The sequence below is a fragment of the Schistocerca nitens genome, chromosome 3 (genome assembly GCF_023898315.1).
Source record: "Schistocerca nitens isolate TAMUIC-IGC-003100 chromosome 3, iqSchNite1.1, whole genome shotgun sequence".
In the NCBI taxonomy this organism is placed as follows: domain Eukaryota; kingdom Metazoa; phylum Arthropoda; class Insecta; order Orthoptera; family Acrididae; genus Schistocerca; species Schistocerca nitens.
This window is the reverse complement of record NC_064616.1, coordinates 611,637,793-611,655,904: the sequence shown is the minus strand read 5'-3', so window position 1 is coordinate 611,655,904 and position 18,112 is coordinate 611,637,793. Positions and strand designations below refer to the sequence as shown.

Sequence of the window (18,112 nt, the reverse complement as noted above, 5' to 3'; positions counted from 1 at the left end):
AGGTGCTAGTTATGTGAACAGTGATATAGCTGGAGATGAAACGTGATGTCATCACTACCATCTGTAGTCCCAAAGACAGTTTATGGAGAGGTGAGATGAGATTTCTTCAACAAAGATAAAATTCTAAACACAGGTCATCTACATGCAAAGTGATGAACAAAGGCTTCTGGGACAGAGAGTGTGTATTTATTTTGGATGTCTTGGAGCCTAAAACAGTTGTTAGTTTAGCTGTAATGATTGACTATGTGGCCCACGTTTACTCGACTCAGATGCTGTCTTGAAAGCTGTAAGGCAGTGGCGTGCCTCAGCCAGGATTTACGAGCACGGGATAAAGGTTTTGGTTCTTCGTTGGTAAAAGTGCATAACAAATGGTGCTGACTGTGGAACATTTAGCTGAAATCCTACTCTATTTAACTGTGTTACCTCGCTCTCTGTATCTGTTGTACTTTCGAGGAAAATAAACAGGAGGAGTTATTTTCGGAAATGAGCCCCATACATGCTTCCCTGCGGACATTAAAACAATCGTTGTTATTGGTATGTAAAAGAATACGCCAGCGTCGGGTCACTTCACTGAATTGCTGAGTAACTCAAGTGGTCGCGTCGGGTCACTTTGCTGAAACACGAAGCAACACAGGTCATCAGATCGGGTCACAACAAACATGGCAAGAAAACTAAGAGCCCGACGGCGGATTTAAATACAGGCTGTCAACAAAGGAATTTACATAAGACAGGCTGCCTTAGTACCTCACCGAGACAATGATGTGTAAAAGAGAAGGGAGGGAAAATAAGGATTTAACGTCCCGTTGACATCGAGGTCATCAGAGACGGAGCACATGCTCGGAATGTTTCAGGCATGGAAAAGAAAATCGGGCGTGTCCTTTCAAAAGAACCATTCGGCATTTGCAGAGACTGATTTAGGGAAATTACGGAAAACCTAAATCTGGATTTGAACCGTCTACATCTACATCTACATGTATACTAGGCAAGCCACCCAACGGTGTGTGGCGGAGGGCACTTTACGTGCCACTGTCATTACCTCCCTTTCCTGTTCCAGTCGCGTATGGTTCGCGGGAAGAACGACTGTGTGAAAGCCTCCGTGCGCGCTCTAATCTCTCTAATTTTACATTCGTGATCTCCTCGGGAGGTATAAGTAGGGGGAAGCAATATATTCGATACCTCATCCAGAAACGCACCCTCTCGAAACCTGGCGAGCAAGCTACACCGCGATGCAGAGCGCCTCTCTTGCAGAGTCTGCCACTTGAGTTTATTAAACATCTCCGCAACGCTATCACGGTTACCAAATAACCCTGTGACGAAACGCGCCGCTCTTCTTTGGATCTTCTCTATCTCCTCCGTCAATCCGATCTGGTACGGATCCCACACTGATGAGCAATACTCAAGTAGAGGTCGAACGAGTGTTTTGTAAGCCACCTCCTTTGTTGATGGACTACATTTTCTAAGCACTCTCCCAATGAATCTCAACCTGGTACTCGCCTTACCAACAATTAATTTTATATGATCATCCCACTTCAAATCGTTCCGCACGCATACTCCCAGATATTTTACAGGAGTAACTGCTACCAGTGTTTGTTCCGCTATCATATAATCATACAATAAAGGATCCTTCTTTCTATGTATTCGCAATACATTACATTTGTCTATGTTAAGGGACAGTTGCCACTCCCTGTACCAAGTGCCTATCCGCTGCAGATCTTCCTGCATTTCGCTACAATTTTCTAATGCTGCAACTTCTCTGTATACTACAGCATCATCCGCGAAAAGCCGCATGGAACTTCCGACACTATCTTCTAGGTCATTTATATAGATTGTGAAAAGCAATGGTCCCATAACACTCCCCTGTGGCACGCCAGAGGTTACTTTAACGTCTGTAGACGTCTCTCCATTGATAACAACATGCTGTGTTCTGTTTGCTGAAAACTCTTCAATCCAGCCACACAGCTGGTCTGATATTCCGTAGGCTGTTACTTTGTTTATCAGGCGACAGTGCGGAACTGTATCGAACGCCTTCCGGAAGTCAAGAAAAATAGCATCTACCTGGGAGCCTGTATCTAATATTTTCTGGGTCTCATGAACAAATAAAGCGAGTTGGGTCTCACACGATCGCTGTTTCCGGAATCCATGTTGATTCCTACAGAGTAGATTCTGGGTTTCCAAAAACGACATGATACTCGAGCAAAAAACATGTTCTAAAATTCTACAACAGATCGACGTCAGAGATATAGGTCTATAGTTTTGCGCATCTGCTCGACTACCCTTCTTGAAGACTGGGACTACCTGTGCTCTTTTCCAATCATTTGGAACCCTCCGTTCCTCTAGAGACTTGCGGTACACGGCTGTTAGAAGGGGGGCAGGTTCTTTCGCGTACTCTGTGTAGAATCGAATTGGTATCCCGTCAGGTCCAGTGGACTTTCTTCTGTTGAGTGATTCCAGTTGCTTTTCTATTCCTTGGACACTTATTTCGATGTCAGCCATTTTTTCGTTTGTGCGAGGATTTAGAGAAGGAACTGCAGTGCGGTCTTCCTCTGTGAAACAGCTTTGGAAAAAGGTGTTTAGTATTTCAGCTTTACGCGTGTCATCCTCTGTTTCAATGCCATCATCATCCCGGAGTGTCTGGATATGCTGTTTCGAGCCACTTACTGATTTAACGTAAGACCAGAACTTCCTAGGATTTTCTGTCAAGTCGGTACATAGAATTTTACTTTCGAATTCACTGAACGCTTCACGCATAGCCCCCTTACGCTGACTTTGACATCGTTTAGCTTCTGTTTGTCTGAGAGGTTTTGGCTGCGTTTAAACTTGAAGTGAAGCTCTCTTTGCTTTCGCAGTAGTTTCCTAACTTTGTTGTTGTACCACGATGGGTTTTTCCCGTCCCTCACAGTTTTACTCGGCACGTACCTGTCTAAAACGCATTTTTACGATTGCCTCGAACTTTTTCCACAAACACTCAACATTGTCAGTGTCGGAACAGAAATTTTCGTTTTGATCGTCGTCCCCCGACTGCAAGTCCAGTGTCCTAACTACTGCGTTACCTCGCTCGGTACGTGTAAAAGAAGAAAAAAACACTTGTATGTCTATGTGACGCGAGCTGTTAATTTCTGCCCTGTCAGCCGTTTGCAAAGAATGTTCATCTAAATCTACGGCTATTACGCAAGCCATCTTACGGTATGGTGGAGTGTACGTTTGATACCATTATCATTTATCTCCTTTTCTGTCGTATTAACGAGTTATGCGTGGAAGAAACCACTGTTGACAGGCCTCTGGGAGCAAGTAACAGGTTGGTAACTCTGCTTGTAAAGTATGCCCTCGAATTTTAACAGTAAACATCTTCGTCTCCTTCTAGCGTCCTCCACTGGAGTCTAATGGGCATTTCTGTGACGCTTTTGTGGTGACTGAACGGACCTGTGACGAACGCGGCGATATTCTTTGGATTCTATTTATCTCTTCCATTAATCCTCGCTTGTAAGTGTCCTACACTGACGAACAGTACTCAAGAATCGGCCGGCCGAGTATTTTTGTGCCACTCCTATCGAGGATGAGTTACATTCCCTTATGATTGTTCCATTGAATCTCAATCTGACATCTGCTTTTCCTAAAATAATTTTATGTGGCCATTCCACTTTAGATTGCACGAAACTGTTGCTCAAGGTACTTTATGGTCGTTATTGTTAACAGCAGTGTACTCGATCAGCAGTGGGGTTATACGCAAAATGTTACATTTATTTACTTTTTGAGTGAGTTTCCAGACCCTGCACTAATTGTCGAGCCTCTACAGGCTTCCTACGTTTCGCTACAGACTTCTGGCGTTGCAGTTTTCCTGTGACGACATAGACCGTGACCAACCTCATGGAGAGTCCGACGTTATTTTTTTTTTTACCTAAGGGACCAAACTGCTAGACTTACACACTACTTAAACTAACTTAAACTAGCTTATGCCAAGAACAACGCACACACCCATGCCCGAGGGAGGACTCGAACCTCCGGCGGGAGGGTCCACCCAATCCGTGATTTGGGGCCTCAAACCACGCGGCCCGACGTTATCCATTAAATTATTTATAAAGGACACATATAACTAAAAGCGGAAACTGACTGTATATGACAACAGAATCAAAACTGTTTCAATAAAAACACAGGTCCGCAAACGATCCGTTTGCGAGACAGTGTGCTTACGAACCGTCACTCACTTCGGTATAAAATATTTTCATAGTTAGTAAAACTCTATTTCAAATGTAAACTTTTCCATTAATTCCCCATCTAATTGGGTTCAAATTTCATTCATGGCACATGTATGATGGGGGACTGGCCTATTTCGTTGCTGATGTAAGATATCTAGCTCGCCAATGTGGTCCAAGGTGGATATGTCGAGCGGAGCCTGTACCTTGCTCTCCAAGAACACCTGACCTCAATCTTCTATATTCTTCTGTCTAGGATCACCTACATCAACATCAACATACATACTCCGCAAGTGCTGAAGGGTACACTGTCACACTACTAGTCGTTTCTTTTCCTATTTCACTCGCAAAAAGAGCGACGCAAAAACGGCAGTCTGTGCCCCTCTGTACGAGCCCTGTTACTGCCGCCACGTACGATGGCGGCAGTAAAATCGTTCTGCAGTCAGCTTCATTTCCGGTTCTCTAAGTTTTCTCAATAATGTTCCTTGAAAAGATTTTCGCCTTCCTTTCAGGGATTCCATTTGAGTTCTCGAAGCACTTCCACGATACTTGCATGTTGCTGTAACGTACGGGTAACGAATCTAGCAGCCCACCTCTGTATTGCTTCGATGTCTTCCTTTAATACGACATGGTGCGGATCCTGAAAACTCGAGCAGTACTCAAGAATGGATCGCACTAGTGTCGTATGTGCGATCTCTTTCAGAGATGAATCACACTTTCCTAAAATTCTCCCAAAAAACCATAGATGACCATTCGCCCTCCTTACTACAATCCTTGCATGCTCGTTCCATTTGATATTACTCTGCAACGTTACGCCTGGATATTTCATCGGCGTTACTGTGTCAAGCAACACGCTACTAATATTCTATTCGAACATTAAGGGTTTTGTTTTTCCTCCTCATCTGCATAAAACAAAGTGAGCTGTACAGCACCCCCGGTGATACAGTGGAAGAACTGGCAATGAATTATGCAATGTTGTTAAGCTTTAAGAGATGTTGACTGATTCTTCCGTCGTTTCTTAACAGGACAACATAATTATAAATGAAAAACATTATTACGTTTTTCTATAGCATTAATTTATTTTGTTCGCCAGTTTTCGGCTTACGAGGTCATCATCAGACTTTAACTGACTGCCGTTGTCAAAGAGGGTACAGTGTTCAAGAAAAACATGGAAAACATGTTACACATAGAGAGTGATGTACGAACACACAGTAAATGTCACCTTTCACAGTTAAATGCCAACGCAATCAAAAATGTTAAAGTGAAACAGTAAATAATTATAATGGAGCAAACCAGAAATAAATTAACACTAAACTCAAAGAAACGATGCCTATAATACAGTTTTAAATTAAAGTAACAAACCCCCAATAAGGTAAAATTAATATGCGACGAGAGTACTGAAGAATAGTTTGAAGATATATTATTTATGTAAGGAGAAATTGAAAACAGAGTAAAGGATAGCCTTGACATTTGCAACAACAGAATATATGGACTACGTAGACAATGATAATGAAATAAATAAACACAGAATAAATGGTTGAATCGAATTAAATGGGTGGTATGGGAAGTATGGGAGGTATTCGAGAACTATGAGGTTTAAGTAAAGTTTAGAAGAGGAGGAGTATTGAGCCTTGTTTGGTCGTTTAATATTAAATCAACACTGTGCGCGAGGTGATCCGTCAGTGTTCGAAAGAATTAGTAACTCATTGCAGAGATGAATACAGTATTGCATCCAGATGCGAGAGGACATGCGGAACACCTCGTTCACTAGGTACGAATGAACAGTAAATTGTGGCATGTTACGTGCTGTAGCTGTATTGTTCTGGGTGAAATTTGAATCTAATTAGGCGGGGACTTAATGCTGAAGTCTACATTTAAAATACGTTTGTCCAAACTCGGATGATATTTCATACTGAGGTCATGAGCCGCTCGTGCCACACACACCCAATTATCTCCCAAACTGCTCCTTCGCGGATCTATGTTTACTGCAACGTTTTTTTCTTCTGTTATTGTATACTTCCACCCAAGTCTACAACTACATCTTGATCACACTCCTCAAGGCGCCTAATGCCGTGTGGTGGAGGGTACTTCTGGTAACACTAACTGATCCTCCCTTCCCTGTTCCACTCGCGAACGGCGCGTGAGAAGAATGATTGTCTCTATTAGCTCTAGTTCCTCGAATTTCCTCGTCGTGATCATGTCGCGAGATGTATGTGGGAGGATATAGTAAGTTGTCTGACTCTTACCGGAATGTTCTGCCTCGAAATTTTCGCTTTTAACCGTGAAACACCCTCAACATGATTTTGTGAATAAAATCGTCGGTATCGTTTAATAAATTCCTTTGTTACGCTGTTTCGCCTACTGCAGTCATCAGATATCATAAACTCAGAAGCTCCAAAACAAGGTTCAGTGCCAGCATTAAAAATCTATGCCCCGAATAGGCATATGTTTTTAGTACTGACACTGATCCTTGTTTTGTAAGATCTAAGTTTTTGATATCTGATTAAGGCAGTAGCTGAAACGGTGTAGTAATAAACAAATTCATTAAGCGATCTTGTTGTTTTTCTTCACAAAATTATTCACGGTGATCGCGTGCTCATATAGGAAATTTATTTCTTTTATTAATAAAAATGAAGATGACGATTAGTGGTGTGGAGCGGTAAACGGCGAGGTCATCAGTGCCCTGGATTACTAAATCGTTATAAAATTTGTGACTGCAGTAGGATACAAAACAGGATATTTTGTACTTAGATTGGTATGTAACATACCATTGGAGATCGAGTAATTGTAATTAACTAATACATAACCCATAAATTATCGTTTCCTTTGAATAAAATGTGGAGTAGTAAACTTTCTACGGTTTGTATTGTATTTTAACCGGAGACCTAGAAACGACGGAGAGGCTCCGTCCCCGCCGCAGCCGCAGTGCTCCACAACCCCACGACGACTTCCGCAGTCCACTTCACCCCTCCGCCGCCCCACACCGAACCCAACCCAGGGTTATTGTGCGGTTCGGCCCCCGGTGGACCCCCCCCCCCCCCCTCCAGGGAACGTCTCACACCAGACGAGTGTAACCCCCATGTTTGCATGGTAGAGTAATGGTGGTGTACGCGTACGTGGAGACCTTGTTTGCGCAGCAATCGTCGACTTAGTGTAGCTGAGGCGAAATAAAGGGAACCAGCTCGCATTCTCCGATGAAGATGGAAAACCGCCTAAAAACCATCCACAGTCTGGCCGGGTCACCGGACCTCGACACAAATCCGCCGGGCGGATTCGTGCCGGGGACCAAGCGCTCCTTCCCACCCGGAAAGCCGTGCGTTAGACCGTACGGCCAACCGGGCGGGCTTTCTACGGTTTAGTATTAGTGTAACATTTTCGTCGGGCAATAAACACCCTGAATATATTGTAAGCACTCCACTGGGAGATGATGCCACGCCACTACCAGCTAGAGACGTCCCCTGCTGAGGTGACGCAAGTGTCTCTGTTTCAGACGGCGCCCTGTGCGCCTGGTGCCAGAAGGTGTCCCGGCAGCCGGTGCTGGCGCTACAGCCCGCGGCGGACGGCGGCACGCCCAGCCACAAGGCGTTCTGCTCCGAGGTGTGCTTCACGCAGTGCCGGCGCGCCAGCTTCAAGCGCAACCGCACCTGCGACTGGTGCCGGCACGTGCGACACACCGTCAGCTACGTCGACTTCCAGGACGGCGAGCATCAGCTGCAGTTCTGCAGGTAACAGTCCGCGCTGTTCTGCACGAATTCGGGAAATTGGTATCCGTTTGTAGGTGCAAGAATGTCGATGATGGAGGAGACTTTCGACCACTGTTAGTCATCCCTGTTCGTGTTCCGTACACAGATGGAGCGAAGGAAACACGACTACCTGTGAACTCCTGCACACAGTCTAATCTCACTTATTTTGTCCTCAAGGTGCTTACGAAAATGAACGTTGGTGCCAGTGGAATTTTTCTGCAATTAGTTGCAAAAGCCGGTTCTTGAACACTTCCTCAACAGCGTTTCACAAAAGAAATAGTCCTCTTCCTTCCAAGGATTCCTATCTAAGCTCACGGAGCATTCTCGCACTGATCGAACCGACCAACAACAAATACATAATCTGATTTAAAAAATCCAGACGCCCTATGTAATGCATATTTGACCACTAGATGTGGTCCACCAATATAAAAGGAGACGGGGAGCACTGTGTTGTCAGTGGAGAAGCAGAAACAACAGGTTAGGTCGGGCAGGAGAGCTAAGCGACTTCAAACTTGGACTAGTCGTTGGATGTCACCTGAGTAACAAATATACCATGGAATTTTCAACCTTTCTAAAGCTGCCAAAGTTGACTCTTGGTGATGAGTTTGTGAAATTGAAACGCAGTGGAACAACCACGGTTAAAACAAGACCAGACAGATATTGCGTTCTGACTGACAAAGTCCGTCGAGCATTGCTGAACGTTGTAGAAGATCACATGAAACTAGCGGAATGGGTAACCTGTGAGTCCCAAGTGCTAGCAACAGTCCAGTTAGGTCAATGACCGTGCATAGGGAGTTGAAAAGAATGCGTTACAATGATAGAGGACCTCCCCATAAGCCACACATTTGTATAGTCAGCACTACGTGACGCTTGCGGTGATGTAAAGAGCGACTCCAGTCGACACTGGGTGACTGGAAACGATGATTTGGAGTGATGAATTACGCTAAACCTTATGGTAACCCGATTTAACGATTGGAGTTTGGTGAAAGCCTTATAAACGTAACCTGCCATAATGTGTAATATCAACAGTGTAGTAAGAAGAAGCTTTTTTTCGTGGTTATAGTATGGTCCTCTTACTGCTCTTAAGAAAATGCTAAATGCGGAAAGATATGAACACATTTTAGAGAATTGTGTGCTGCGTACAGAAGGGTAAAAGTTTGGAGACGATCCTTGTTTGCGTCAGCGTATCTAAGGAAATAGTTTAACGACAATAACGTTCCTGAAATGGACTCGTCTGCCCAGATTTCCGACCTGAATCCAATGCAACACCTTTGGCATGAGTAGAACGTCAGTTTCACTCCAGACCCCAGCATCCTACTATCTTCTCCGATTTTCGCTCTTGAGGAAGAATGGGCTGTCATTCCTTCACAGAGATTCAGGCACTTCATTGAAAGTGTTTCCAGCAGAGTTCAAGCCCTATAAAGACGAACGGTGGACACACTCCATATTAATGTCTGCCAATATGTGTCCGGATCCTTTTAATCAGATAGTGTATAGCAAAACGCCTCCACGCCTCTGAATTGTTCCGAAATTTTCCTTTAATCCGATTTTTTGGGGATCCCAATCCCTAATGAAATATTCAGGAGCAGCTCGTACTGTCGTCTCTTTTACAGGTGCTCTGAATTTTCCCAGAACTCTCCCAGTAAGCTGTAATCGACCATTCACCTTCCCTAAGGCTAACTTAATATACTCACTCCATTTTATGGCTTTTCGTAAGTTATGTCTAAATATTTAGTCTACGTGACTGAGTTGAGCAGCATACCACTAATAATGTATTCGAACTTTATGAAGTGTTTCTCCTACCAAACGGCATTAACTTAAATTTATCCACATTTAAAGCAAGCCGACGTTCATAACGACAAGCTGAATTTCTGTACGAACGTGAATTCGTCTACTGTCACTCAAGAATGATACTTTCCTATTCATCAGGAAACATTCTCAAATTACTGGCCTCGCTATCCAACCGGTCGTTTACGAACATGGAAAATAGGAGTATGAATTTCCTTGATTTAGTTTCGCAATATACCTTTTTCTTGTACTATTTTATGAATCTTATTTCATTTAAGGATTTTTTTATTTATTCTCAAGATCACAATACAATTTTTAAGTCACTACCACTTTCGGGTTTTCACCTATTCATCTCACGTGAAACAATTCTTTCTACTATGATAGTAGTGAGTTCATTCATTCTATTTCAAACTCCTAGCATGCCATAGAACAATCTCAACGAATAGACGATTACTGTTGTATTGAAAAGACTACTGTGATCCAAAGATGCTTTGCTAAAACTCGAAACTGATAACTACCAAAAAGTAGGAATGTAATTCTGAAGGACAGTTAATACTCTGTTCTAGCAAGGAGTGATCACCGGATCTGCAAAACACAATGATTTTTTTTTAAAGTTTCGTTTTATTGATACACGTCACTCATAGATGGTAGTGAGATGATTTCAAATATGATATGTAGATTTATTCACAACTTCTTCATATTCAAATGTCATTTAATGTACCCTCCAATTGGAGGGAGATACGGAATGAAATCACACATAGCGGAGCGAACTAATAATTCGTATAATTTGTAAGTAATCTTCCACATGGATATTGTACACGGTTTGTGATTTAGTGATGTTTCAGTATGCCACTGGGCCCAAAAATATTTGACATTTTGCATGTTAATTATTCTTTACAGTAAGTCTCGTCCACTTGGAATATACGAGAGCTTTCTTGATTTCGTTCCTGGAACCCAGTGTTTAGTTCCACAGCCGTATCGATGATACCATCTCCATGTAAATAATTCTACTTTGGCAGTCTTATTCTCCCTTTTCACCCAGAAATAAGGAGCAATGGTTAAAACAGTGGACTCATATTTAAGTGGACCACAGTTAAAGTTTTCATACTGACACCTAGATTTAGGTGTGTCTTAAGTTTTACAAATTGCTTCAAGCCTATTTGAAAAGGACACGGCAAGTTTCCTTCGCCATTATTCCCCAATCTGAGTCCGTGCTCCGTCTCTAATGACATCGTCATCGACGGGACCTCAACCCCTAATGTCCCTTCCAGTCTTCTATTGCCCCTGTTGCTTCATTATGCGTCACATGTGTCGACCATGTCTGTTTTCAAACTCATTGCCGGAACAAGCGAACGTCTAATCATTCCGTTATGATTACGACGATAGAAATTGAATACGTTCACCTGTTCGGGCAGTATACCTAAAGCTGGTTGTGCTGTCCGAAAAATTATTTATTTATTTCGCGTATCCTTTCTTCTTATTGCTTGAGCATGTCATTAGAACCTACTGGGGAGTTTTCCTTGGCTCTCATGGCCAGTAAGCAGTTTGATGTATGAGGACCGCATTGCCAAAATCAGTGAGATGAACGTCTTCTACGATTCCACAAAGTTCACTGTTGAGCTTTTTATGTTTAGGCTTTAATGATGATTGTTATAGTAACACAACAGTAGCTTTACAGACCGCAGGTATTTGGTTATTAATCATTGTCTCATCAGACAGTCTTATCAATTGCGAAAGTGAATGCTAATTTATTAAGTTGTGGGCAGATATAGTCACGTCACAGCTCCGAAAAGGCACAGTCGAAGTCGTGTATGGGCTGCATATTTTGGCTCACTTACGTCAGTTTACTCAAAAATTCTTCAAGGGAAAAGTTTCTGACTGAACACAGACACGGTTAACTGGGATATTTTAGAGGTTACAGCGGTATTTTTCCTGTATTTGATGATTCCATGACAAAGACACACGTATTAAGCCAGAAAAACAAATACCTCAAACACATATACTTACATTTAAAAAATAGTATCTCACGTAGCAGCTTTCGACAAACTTGTTGAAGGGGATAGTCATAATCATTCTTTAAGTTCAAAAGTTTTCAGGCGATGATAATGTTTAAAGTAAAACGTGTTTCTTGTTTCATAAAAGCCCTAAGGACTTGGATCAGTAACGAGAGGCTGTTGGAAATATATTACAAAGTTAATGATGACTTTTAGAATCTGGAAATGTAATTTAATTTCAGTGTGTGTAAATTTCAGGACAAGAACTTCGTCCTTACGTTTGACCGTGGACTTGACTGTCGGGCGATGATCCATCACCCCAGCAATAGGGACTATACTAAAGGTATTATACTGTTATTAACGTCAACTCAGAAGTTTATGAAACAGCATCATACTGCCATATAAAACGGCTAGATAATTATGGCTATCTCTAGAGCCCGTTGAGTTGCTCACAAAGTTCTTCACGTGCAGCGTTTAAACGCCAACTGTGTTAAGTGAGGCGTAGACATCGAAGATTAATTACGTAACACCCTGAACCAATAAGAGTGTAACTTACTATACGACTATACGGTTAGCTACCACAAATACCTTACAGTAAACATGGAAATAACGCCACATTATAATATCTTCCCGGGATTCTCTAGTAAACTTCATAATTCACCTTTGTGAAAGCGACATTATACGATAAGATAGATTTTCTTAGATCACTGACGTAAGTTAGCTTTCAGTGCATGTAACGGATAGTTGTTTTTTATGGTGCTGAGACTGGCTGTATGGATGATGCCAAATAGCGTTAATAAAAAATATCAAGTTAACAGCACCTAGTTGAGAAATGCTGAGAAGAACTTGGAAAATACTATAGAAATAATGCTGGAGGTAAGGATTGACAGAAATATACTTGACTGAGTTGGTGAAGGTCCACGTGTTTCATGCTGTAACATGCTAAAACATCCATTGCTGAACAACTACCAACTCGTTCGGCTTGCTTGAATCTCACAGTTTTTGTACAAAGGGGAAATATATAAGTCTGGCAACGTCAGCCAGGAGAGCTCGACGAGAACCCTCTGCTTTTGTCACAAGCTGCTGCTTAACTTTAATGAAGGTCCGACGATTCTAGGAATTACCGCTGTCGTGGCAAATCGATCGGCTCCGTTCCGCTCATTCACTAGCGGTGCCCTACTCCCTACTCCTCTGCACTTCGTCGAAGTCTCCACCACTCCATGTTATTTTTAACTGTTACTCATTTCAGTTTAGCTTCGACTGCAAACGACACAAGCCTCATAATAGCCTAGATACATATTTAGCGATTCCAAACTGAATATTTGAATGAGAGGTCAAGAATACATTTAAAACAAGCACTATGAGAATAAGATTCTTTATTCACAGATAAGCACCCGAGATGCTTATTAATTACAAACTTTGATTGCTATTCATGCTGTACATTGATGACTTAGCGGATAGTACTAGTTGTAGAAACTAGGAATATTCATCTGTTTCCTACGAACTTTTCCCAGATTAGGGAAATAACAGCTCGCAGAGAAGCATATGAGCAGTCGTTGTTCTCACTCGTCAGCAGTGAATGGAATGGGAAGAAGTCTTAACACACTCAACAATAAGAACTACCCTCTGCCACATATTTCACAGTGATTCCCAGAGAATCGATGTAGGTATGAGATGTGTTAACTACGTGGCTCTTCCTTCTCGTAAAATTAAGTCAAATCGCTAGTTTAAGAAATGTCCAATGGATGTTATTAAAGTTAATTAGCCTCATAATCACTTTTAGACCGCTAAAAACTACATCTACACCATACTCCGAAAGCCACGTAATGGTGTGTGGCGGTGGGTACTTCTTGTGCCACTAACTGATCTCCCCCGCCCCGACCCCCTAACCTTTTCCACTCGTGAATGGCGCATAGGAAGAATGATGGTCGGTAAGCCTCTGCATTGACTCTAATTTCTCGGATTTTCTCGTCGTGGTCATTACGCGAGATGTATGTGAAAGAAGAAATACGTTGTCGGACTCTTCCGGGAAAGTTCAAATGGCTCTGAGCGCTATGGGACTTAAACATCTGAGGTCATCAGTCCCCTAGAACTTAGAGCTACTTAAACCTAACTAACCTAAGGACATCACACACATCCATGCCCCAGGCAGGATTCAAACCTGCGACCGTAGCAGTCGCGCAGTTCCCGACTGAAGCGCCTAGAACCGCTCGGCCAAATCGATGGGCTCTGGGAAAGTGCTTTGTTGAAATTTCAACAGGAAACTTCTCCGTGGTGTACAACGCCTCTCTTGTAACGTCTGCCAATGGAGCCTTTTTTTTATTTTTTTTTTTATTTTTCGTGTTTAGTCTGTTGTATTATTGGCTTTCGGGACCTGCACATTCAGCCATCTCAATACCGGGATGTTAGTTATGAGAATGCGAGCGTAAGAGCAACACAAGACCCAGTCTGCGAGCGGAAAAAAGTCTCCGACCCGACCAGGAATCGAACCCGGGCCCTTTCGAATCGCAATCAGCCTCGAAGCTCCTGAGGCAGAGGAGTTTGTTGAGCATCTCGGTTAGGCTCTCGTGTCTACTAAACGATCCCGTGACGAAACGCTCCGCTCTTCGTTGCATCTTCTTTATCTCTTCTATCGTCCCTACATGCTAAGGATCAAGGCTGATGAACGATTCTCAAGAACAGGTGGAACAAACACATTGTAAGCCTCTTCCCTCGAGAATGAGTTACATTTCTTTAAGATTTCTCTTATGAATCTAAGTCTGGCATGTGCTTTTCCTACTATTTGATTTATATGGTTATTCCATTCAAGTTCGCTCTGTATAATTACTCCTACATATTTTACGGAGATACTGTTTCCAGCAGTTTTTCATCGATAGTGTAGTTGTATAGTAATGGATGTTTTCTCCTCTGCATGCGCAAAATGTTACATTTATTTAAGTTTAGGGTCAACTGTCACAATCTGCTCCATTCATCAGTCCACTGCAGATCATTCTGCAAATCGATACTATCTTCTGGCGTTGCCATTCTGTTATAGACAACCGCATCATCTGCGACAGTCTTGAAGAGCATTCGACGCTTTCTACTAGATCATTTACATCCATTAAAAACAGTAACGGTTCCATCGTACTTCATTGGGGTATTCCAGAAATTAACTTTACATATGTAGAGATTGTTCCGTTAAGAACGGCATCTTGCCCTCTACTGCAAGGAAGTCTTGAATCCAGTCACAAATATGGACCGATAGTCGATAAGCTCATATTTTTTTCACTAAAAGGTACGGCGGGATGGTGTCAAATGTCTTCCTGAATTCAAGTAACATGGAGTCAATCTGAGATGCGTTGTCTACAGTGATATGAATCTCATGGAGAAACAAAGCGAACTGAGTTTCACAAGATCTCTGTTCGAGGAATCCATGTTGATTTTTACAGAAAAGATTTTCGTTCTGCAAAAACGTCATAATTCTTGAGCGTAGTACTAACTTCTACATTCGTTTTTACTGAATGGTTATGTGAGGCATTCCTAAATTCACAATGAAGATCGCTTATCATTGTTCGTCTCTAACGCTTCAGATACACTCCTGGAAATTGAAATAAGAACACCGTGAATTCATTGTCCCAGGAAGGGGAAACTTTATTGACACATTCCTGGGGTCAGATACATCACATGATCACACTGACAGAACCACAGGCACATAGACACGGGCAACAGAGCATGCACAATGTCGGCACTAGTACAGTGTATATCCACCTTTCGCAGCAATGCAGGCTGCTATTCTCCCATGGAGACGATCGTAGAGATGCTGGATGTAGTCCTGTGGAACGGTTTGCCATGCCATTTCCACCTGGCGCCTCAGTTGGACCAGCGTTCGTGCTGGACGTGCAGACCGCGTGAGACGACGCTTCATCCAGTCCCAAACATGCTCAATGGGGGACAGATCCGGAGATCTTGCTGGCCAGGGTAGTTGACTTACACCTTCTAGAGCACGTTGGGTGGCACGGGATGCATGCGGACGTGCATTGTCCTGTTGGAACAGCAAGTTCCCTTGTAGTGTAGTTCAATAATTGTCACCCGGTACATACACTCCTGGAAATGGAAAAAAGAACACATTGACACCGGTGTGTCAGACCCACCATACTTGCTCCGGACACTGCGAGAGGGCTGTACAAGCAATGATCACACGCACGGCACAGCGGACACACCAGGAACCGCGGTGTTGGCCGTCGAATGGCGCTAGCTGCGCAGCATTTGTGCACCGCCGCCGTTAGTGTCAGCCAGTTTGCCGTGGCATACGGAGCTCCATCGCAGTCTTTAACACTGGTAGCATGCCGCGACAGCGTGGACGTGAACCGTATGTGCAGTTGACGGACTTTGAGCGAGGGCGTATAGTGGGCATGCGGGATGCCGGGTGGACGTACCGCCGAATTGCTCAACACGTGGGGTGTGAGGTCTCCACAGTACATCGATGTTGTCGCCAGTGGTCGGCGGAAGGTGCACGTGCCCGTCGACCTGGGACCGGACCGCAGCGACGCACGGATGCACGCCAAGACCGTAGGATCCTACGCAGTGCCGTAGGGGACCGCACCGCCACTTCCCAACAAATTAGGGACACTGTTGCTCCTGGGGTATCGGCGAGGACCATTTGCAACCGTCTCCATGAAGCTGGGCTACGGTCCCGCACACCGTTAGGCCGTCTTCCGCTCACGCCCCAACATCGTGCAGCCCGCCTCCAGTGGTGTCGCGACAGGCGTGAATGGAGGGACGAATGGAGACGTGTCGTCTTCAGCGATGAGAGTCGCTTCTACCTTGGTGCCAATGATGGTCGTATGTGTGTTTGGCGCCGTGCAGGTGAGCGCCACAATCAGGACTGCATACGACCGAGGCACACAGGGCCAACACCCGGCATCATGGTGTGGGGAGCGATCTCCTACACTGGCCGTACACCACTGGTGATCGTCGAGGGGACACTGAATAGTGCACGGTGCATCCAAACCGTCATCGAACCCATCGTTCTACCATTCCTAGACCGGCAAGGGAACTTGCTGTTCCAACAGGACAACGCACGTCCGCATATATCCCGTGCCACCCAACGTGCTCTAGAAGGTGTAAGTCAACTACCCTGGCCAGCAAGATCTCCGGATCTGTCCCCCATTGAGCATGTTTGGGACTGGATGAAGCGTCGTCTCACGCGGTCTGCACGTCCAGCACGAACGCTGGTCCAACTGAGGCGCCAGGTGGAAATGGCATGGCAAACCGTTCCACAGGACTACATCCAGCATCTCTACGATCGTCTCCATGGGAGAATAGCAGCCTGCATTGCTGCGAAAGGTGGATATACACTGTACTAGTGCCGACGTTGTGCATGCTCTGTTGCCTGTGTCTATGTGCCTGTGGTTCTGTCAGTGTGATCATGTGATGTATCTGACCCCAGGAATGTGTCAATAAAGTTTCCCCTTCGTGGGACAAGGAATTCACAGTGTTCTTATTTCAATTTCCAGGAGTGTATATGAAAAAAAACATAGATTAGTTAAAAAAACGATGTGCACACTCTTTATTCAACATGTAAACGTCACTACAGATATTCGGATTTAAGTTATGACACATTCTATATGCCTGCCATCACTGGCGATCATGTGGCGCAGACGAATAGTGGAATTCTGCACGACCCGCTGAAGAGTCGGAACATCGATGCTGCCGATGACAGCCTGAATGGTTGTTTTCAGCTCAGCAATGGTTTTGGGGTTATTTCTGTAGACCTTATCTTTAATATAGCCCAAAAAAAGGAGTTGCATGTGTTTAGATCAGGAGAATATGGCGGCTAATCGAGGTCCATGCCAGTGGCCTCTGGATACCCCAAAGCCAGAAAGCCGTCCCCAAACTGCTCCTCCAGGACATCAAACACTCTCCTGCTTCGATGGGGTCGAGTTCAGTCTTGCATGAACCACGTCTTGTCGTAATCAGGGTCACTTTGGATAATGGGGATGATGAATCATCTTCCGAAACCTACACGTACCGTTCGGTACTCACCGTACCATCAAGGAATATCACACCGATTGTTCCGTGACTGTTGTAACTGGTCCTTGATATCTTGGAAATCTATACAATTCGCTCCTGCTTAGGAACTCGTAAAATACCACAAAATCGGATACTTACCTGTTGCTGCTTGTGTCTCGGCCGGCTGCTGCTGCCTGACTCCGTCTCAGCGAAATATGTCCGAGCAAATAGTCACATCAGTACGACTAATAATCATATAACATATACTTATTTTCTTATCGCTTTTCTCAGCATAATTATGGATATTAACAGCTAACTGTCTGAGACACGAGTTTCTGATACTTGTCACTGAGTTCTGTCAGATTCATACAAACATAGCAGTTTGGCACTAAACTCGTCCCTTATA

At 43.9% G+C, this 18,112-nt stretch overlaps 1 protein-coding gene across 1 annotated transcript in view; it reads left to right on the top strand.

Moving 5' to 3' along the window:
• Window positions 1–18,112, top strand: part of LOC126249359 (sine oculis-binding protein homolog) — a 296,311-nt gene that overhangs the window by 232,819 nt on the left and 45,380 nt on the right. Inside the window, exon 2 of the mRNA XM_049951012.1 lies at window positions 7,681–7,915. Within this exon, the coding sequence (XP_049806969.1) occupies window positions 7,681–7,915 (235 nt within the window). The remainder of the gene's footprint in view (window positions 1–7,680; window positions 7,916–18,112) is intronic.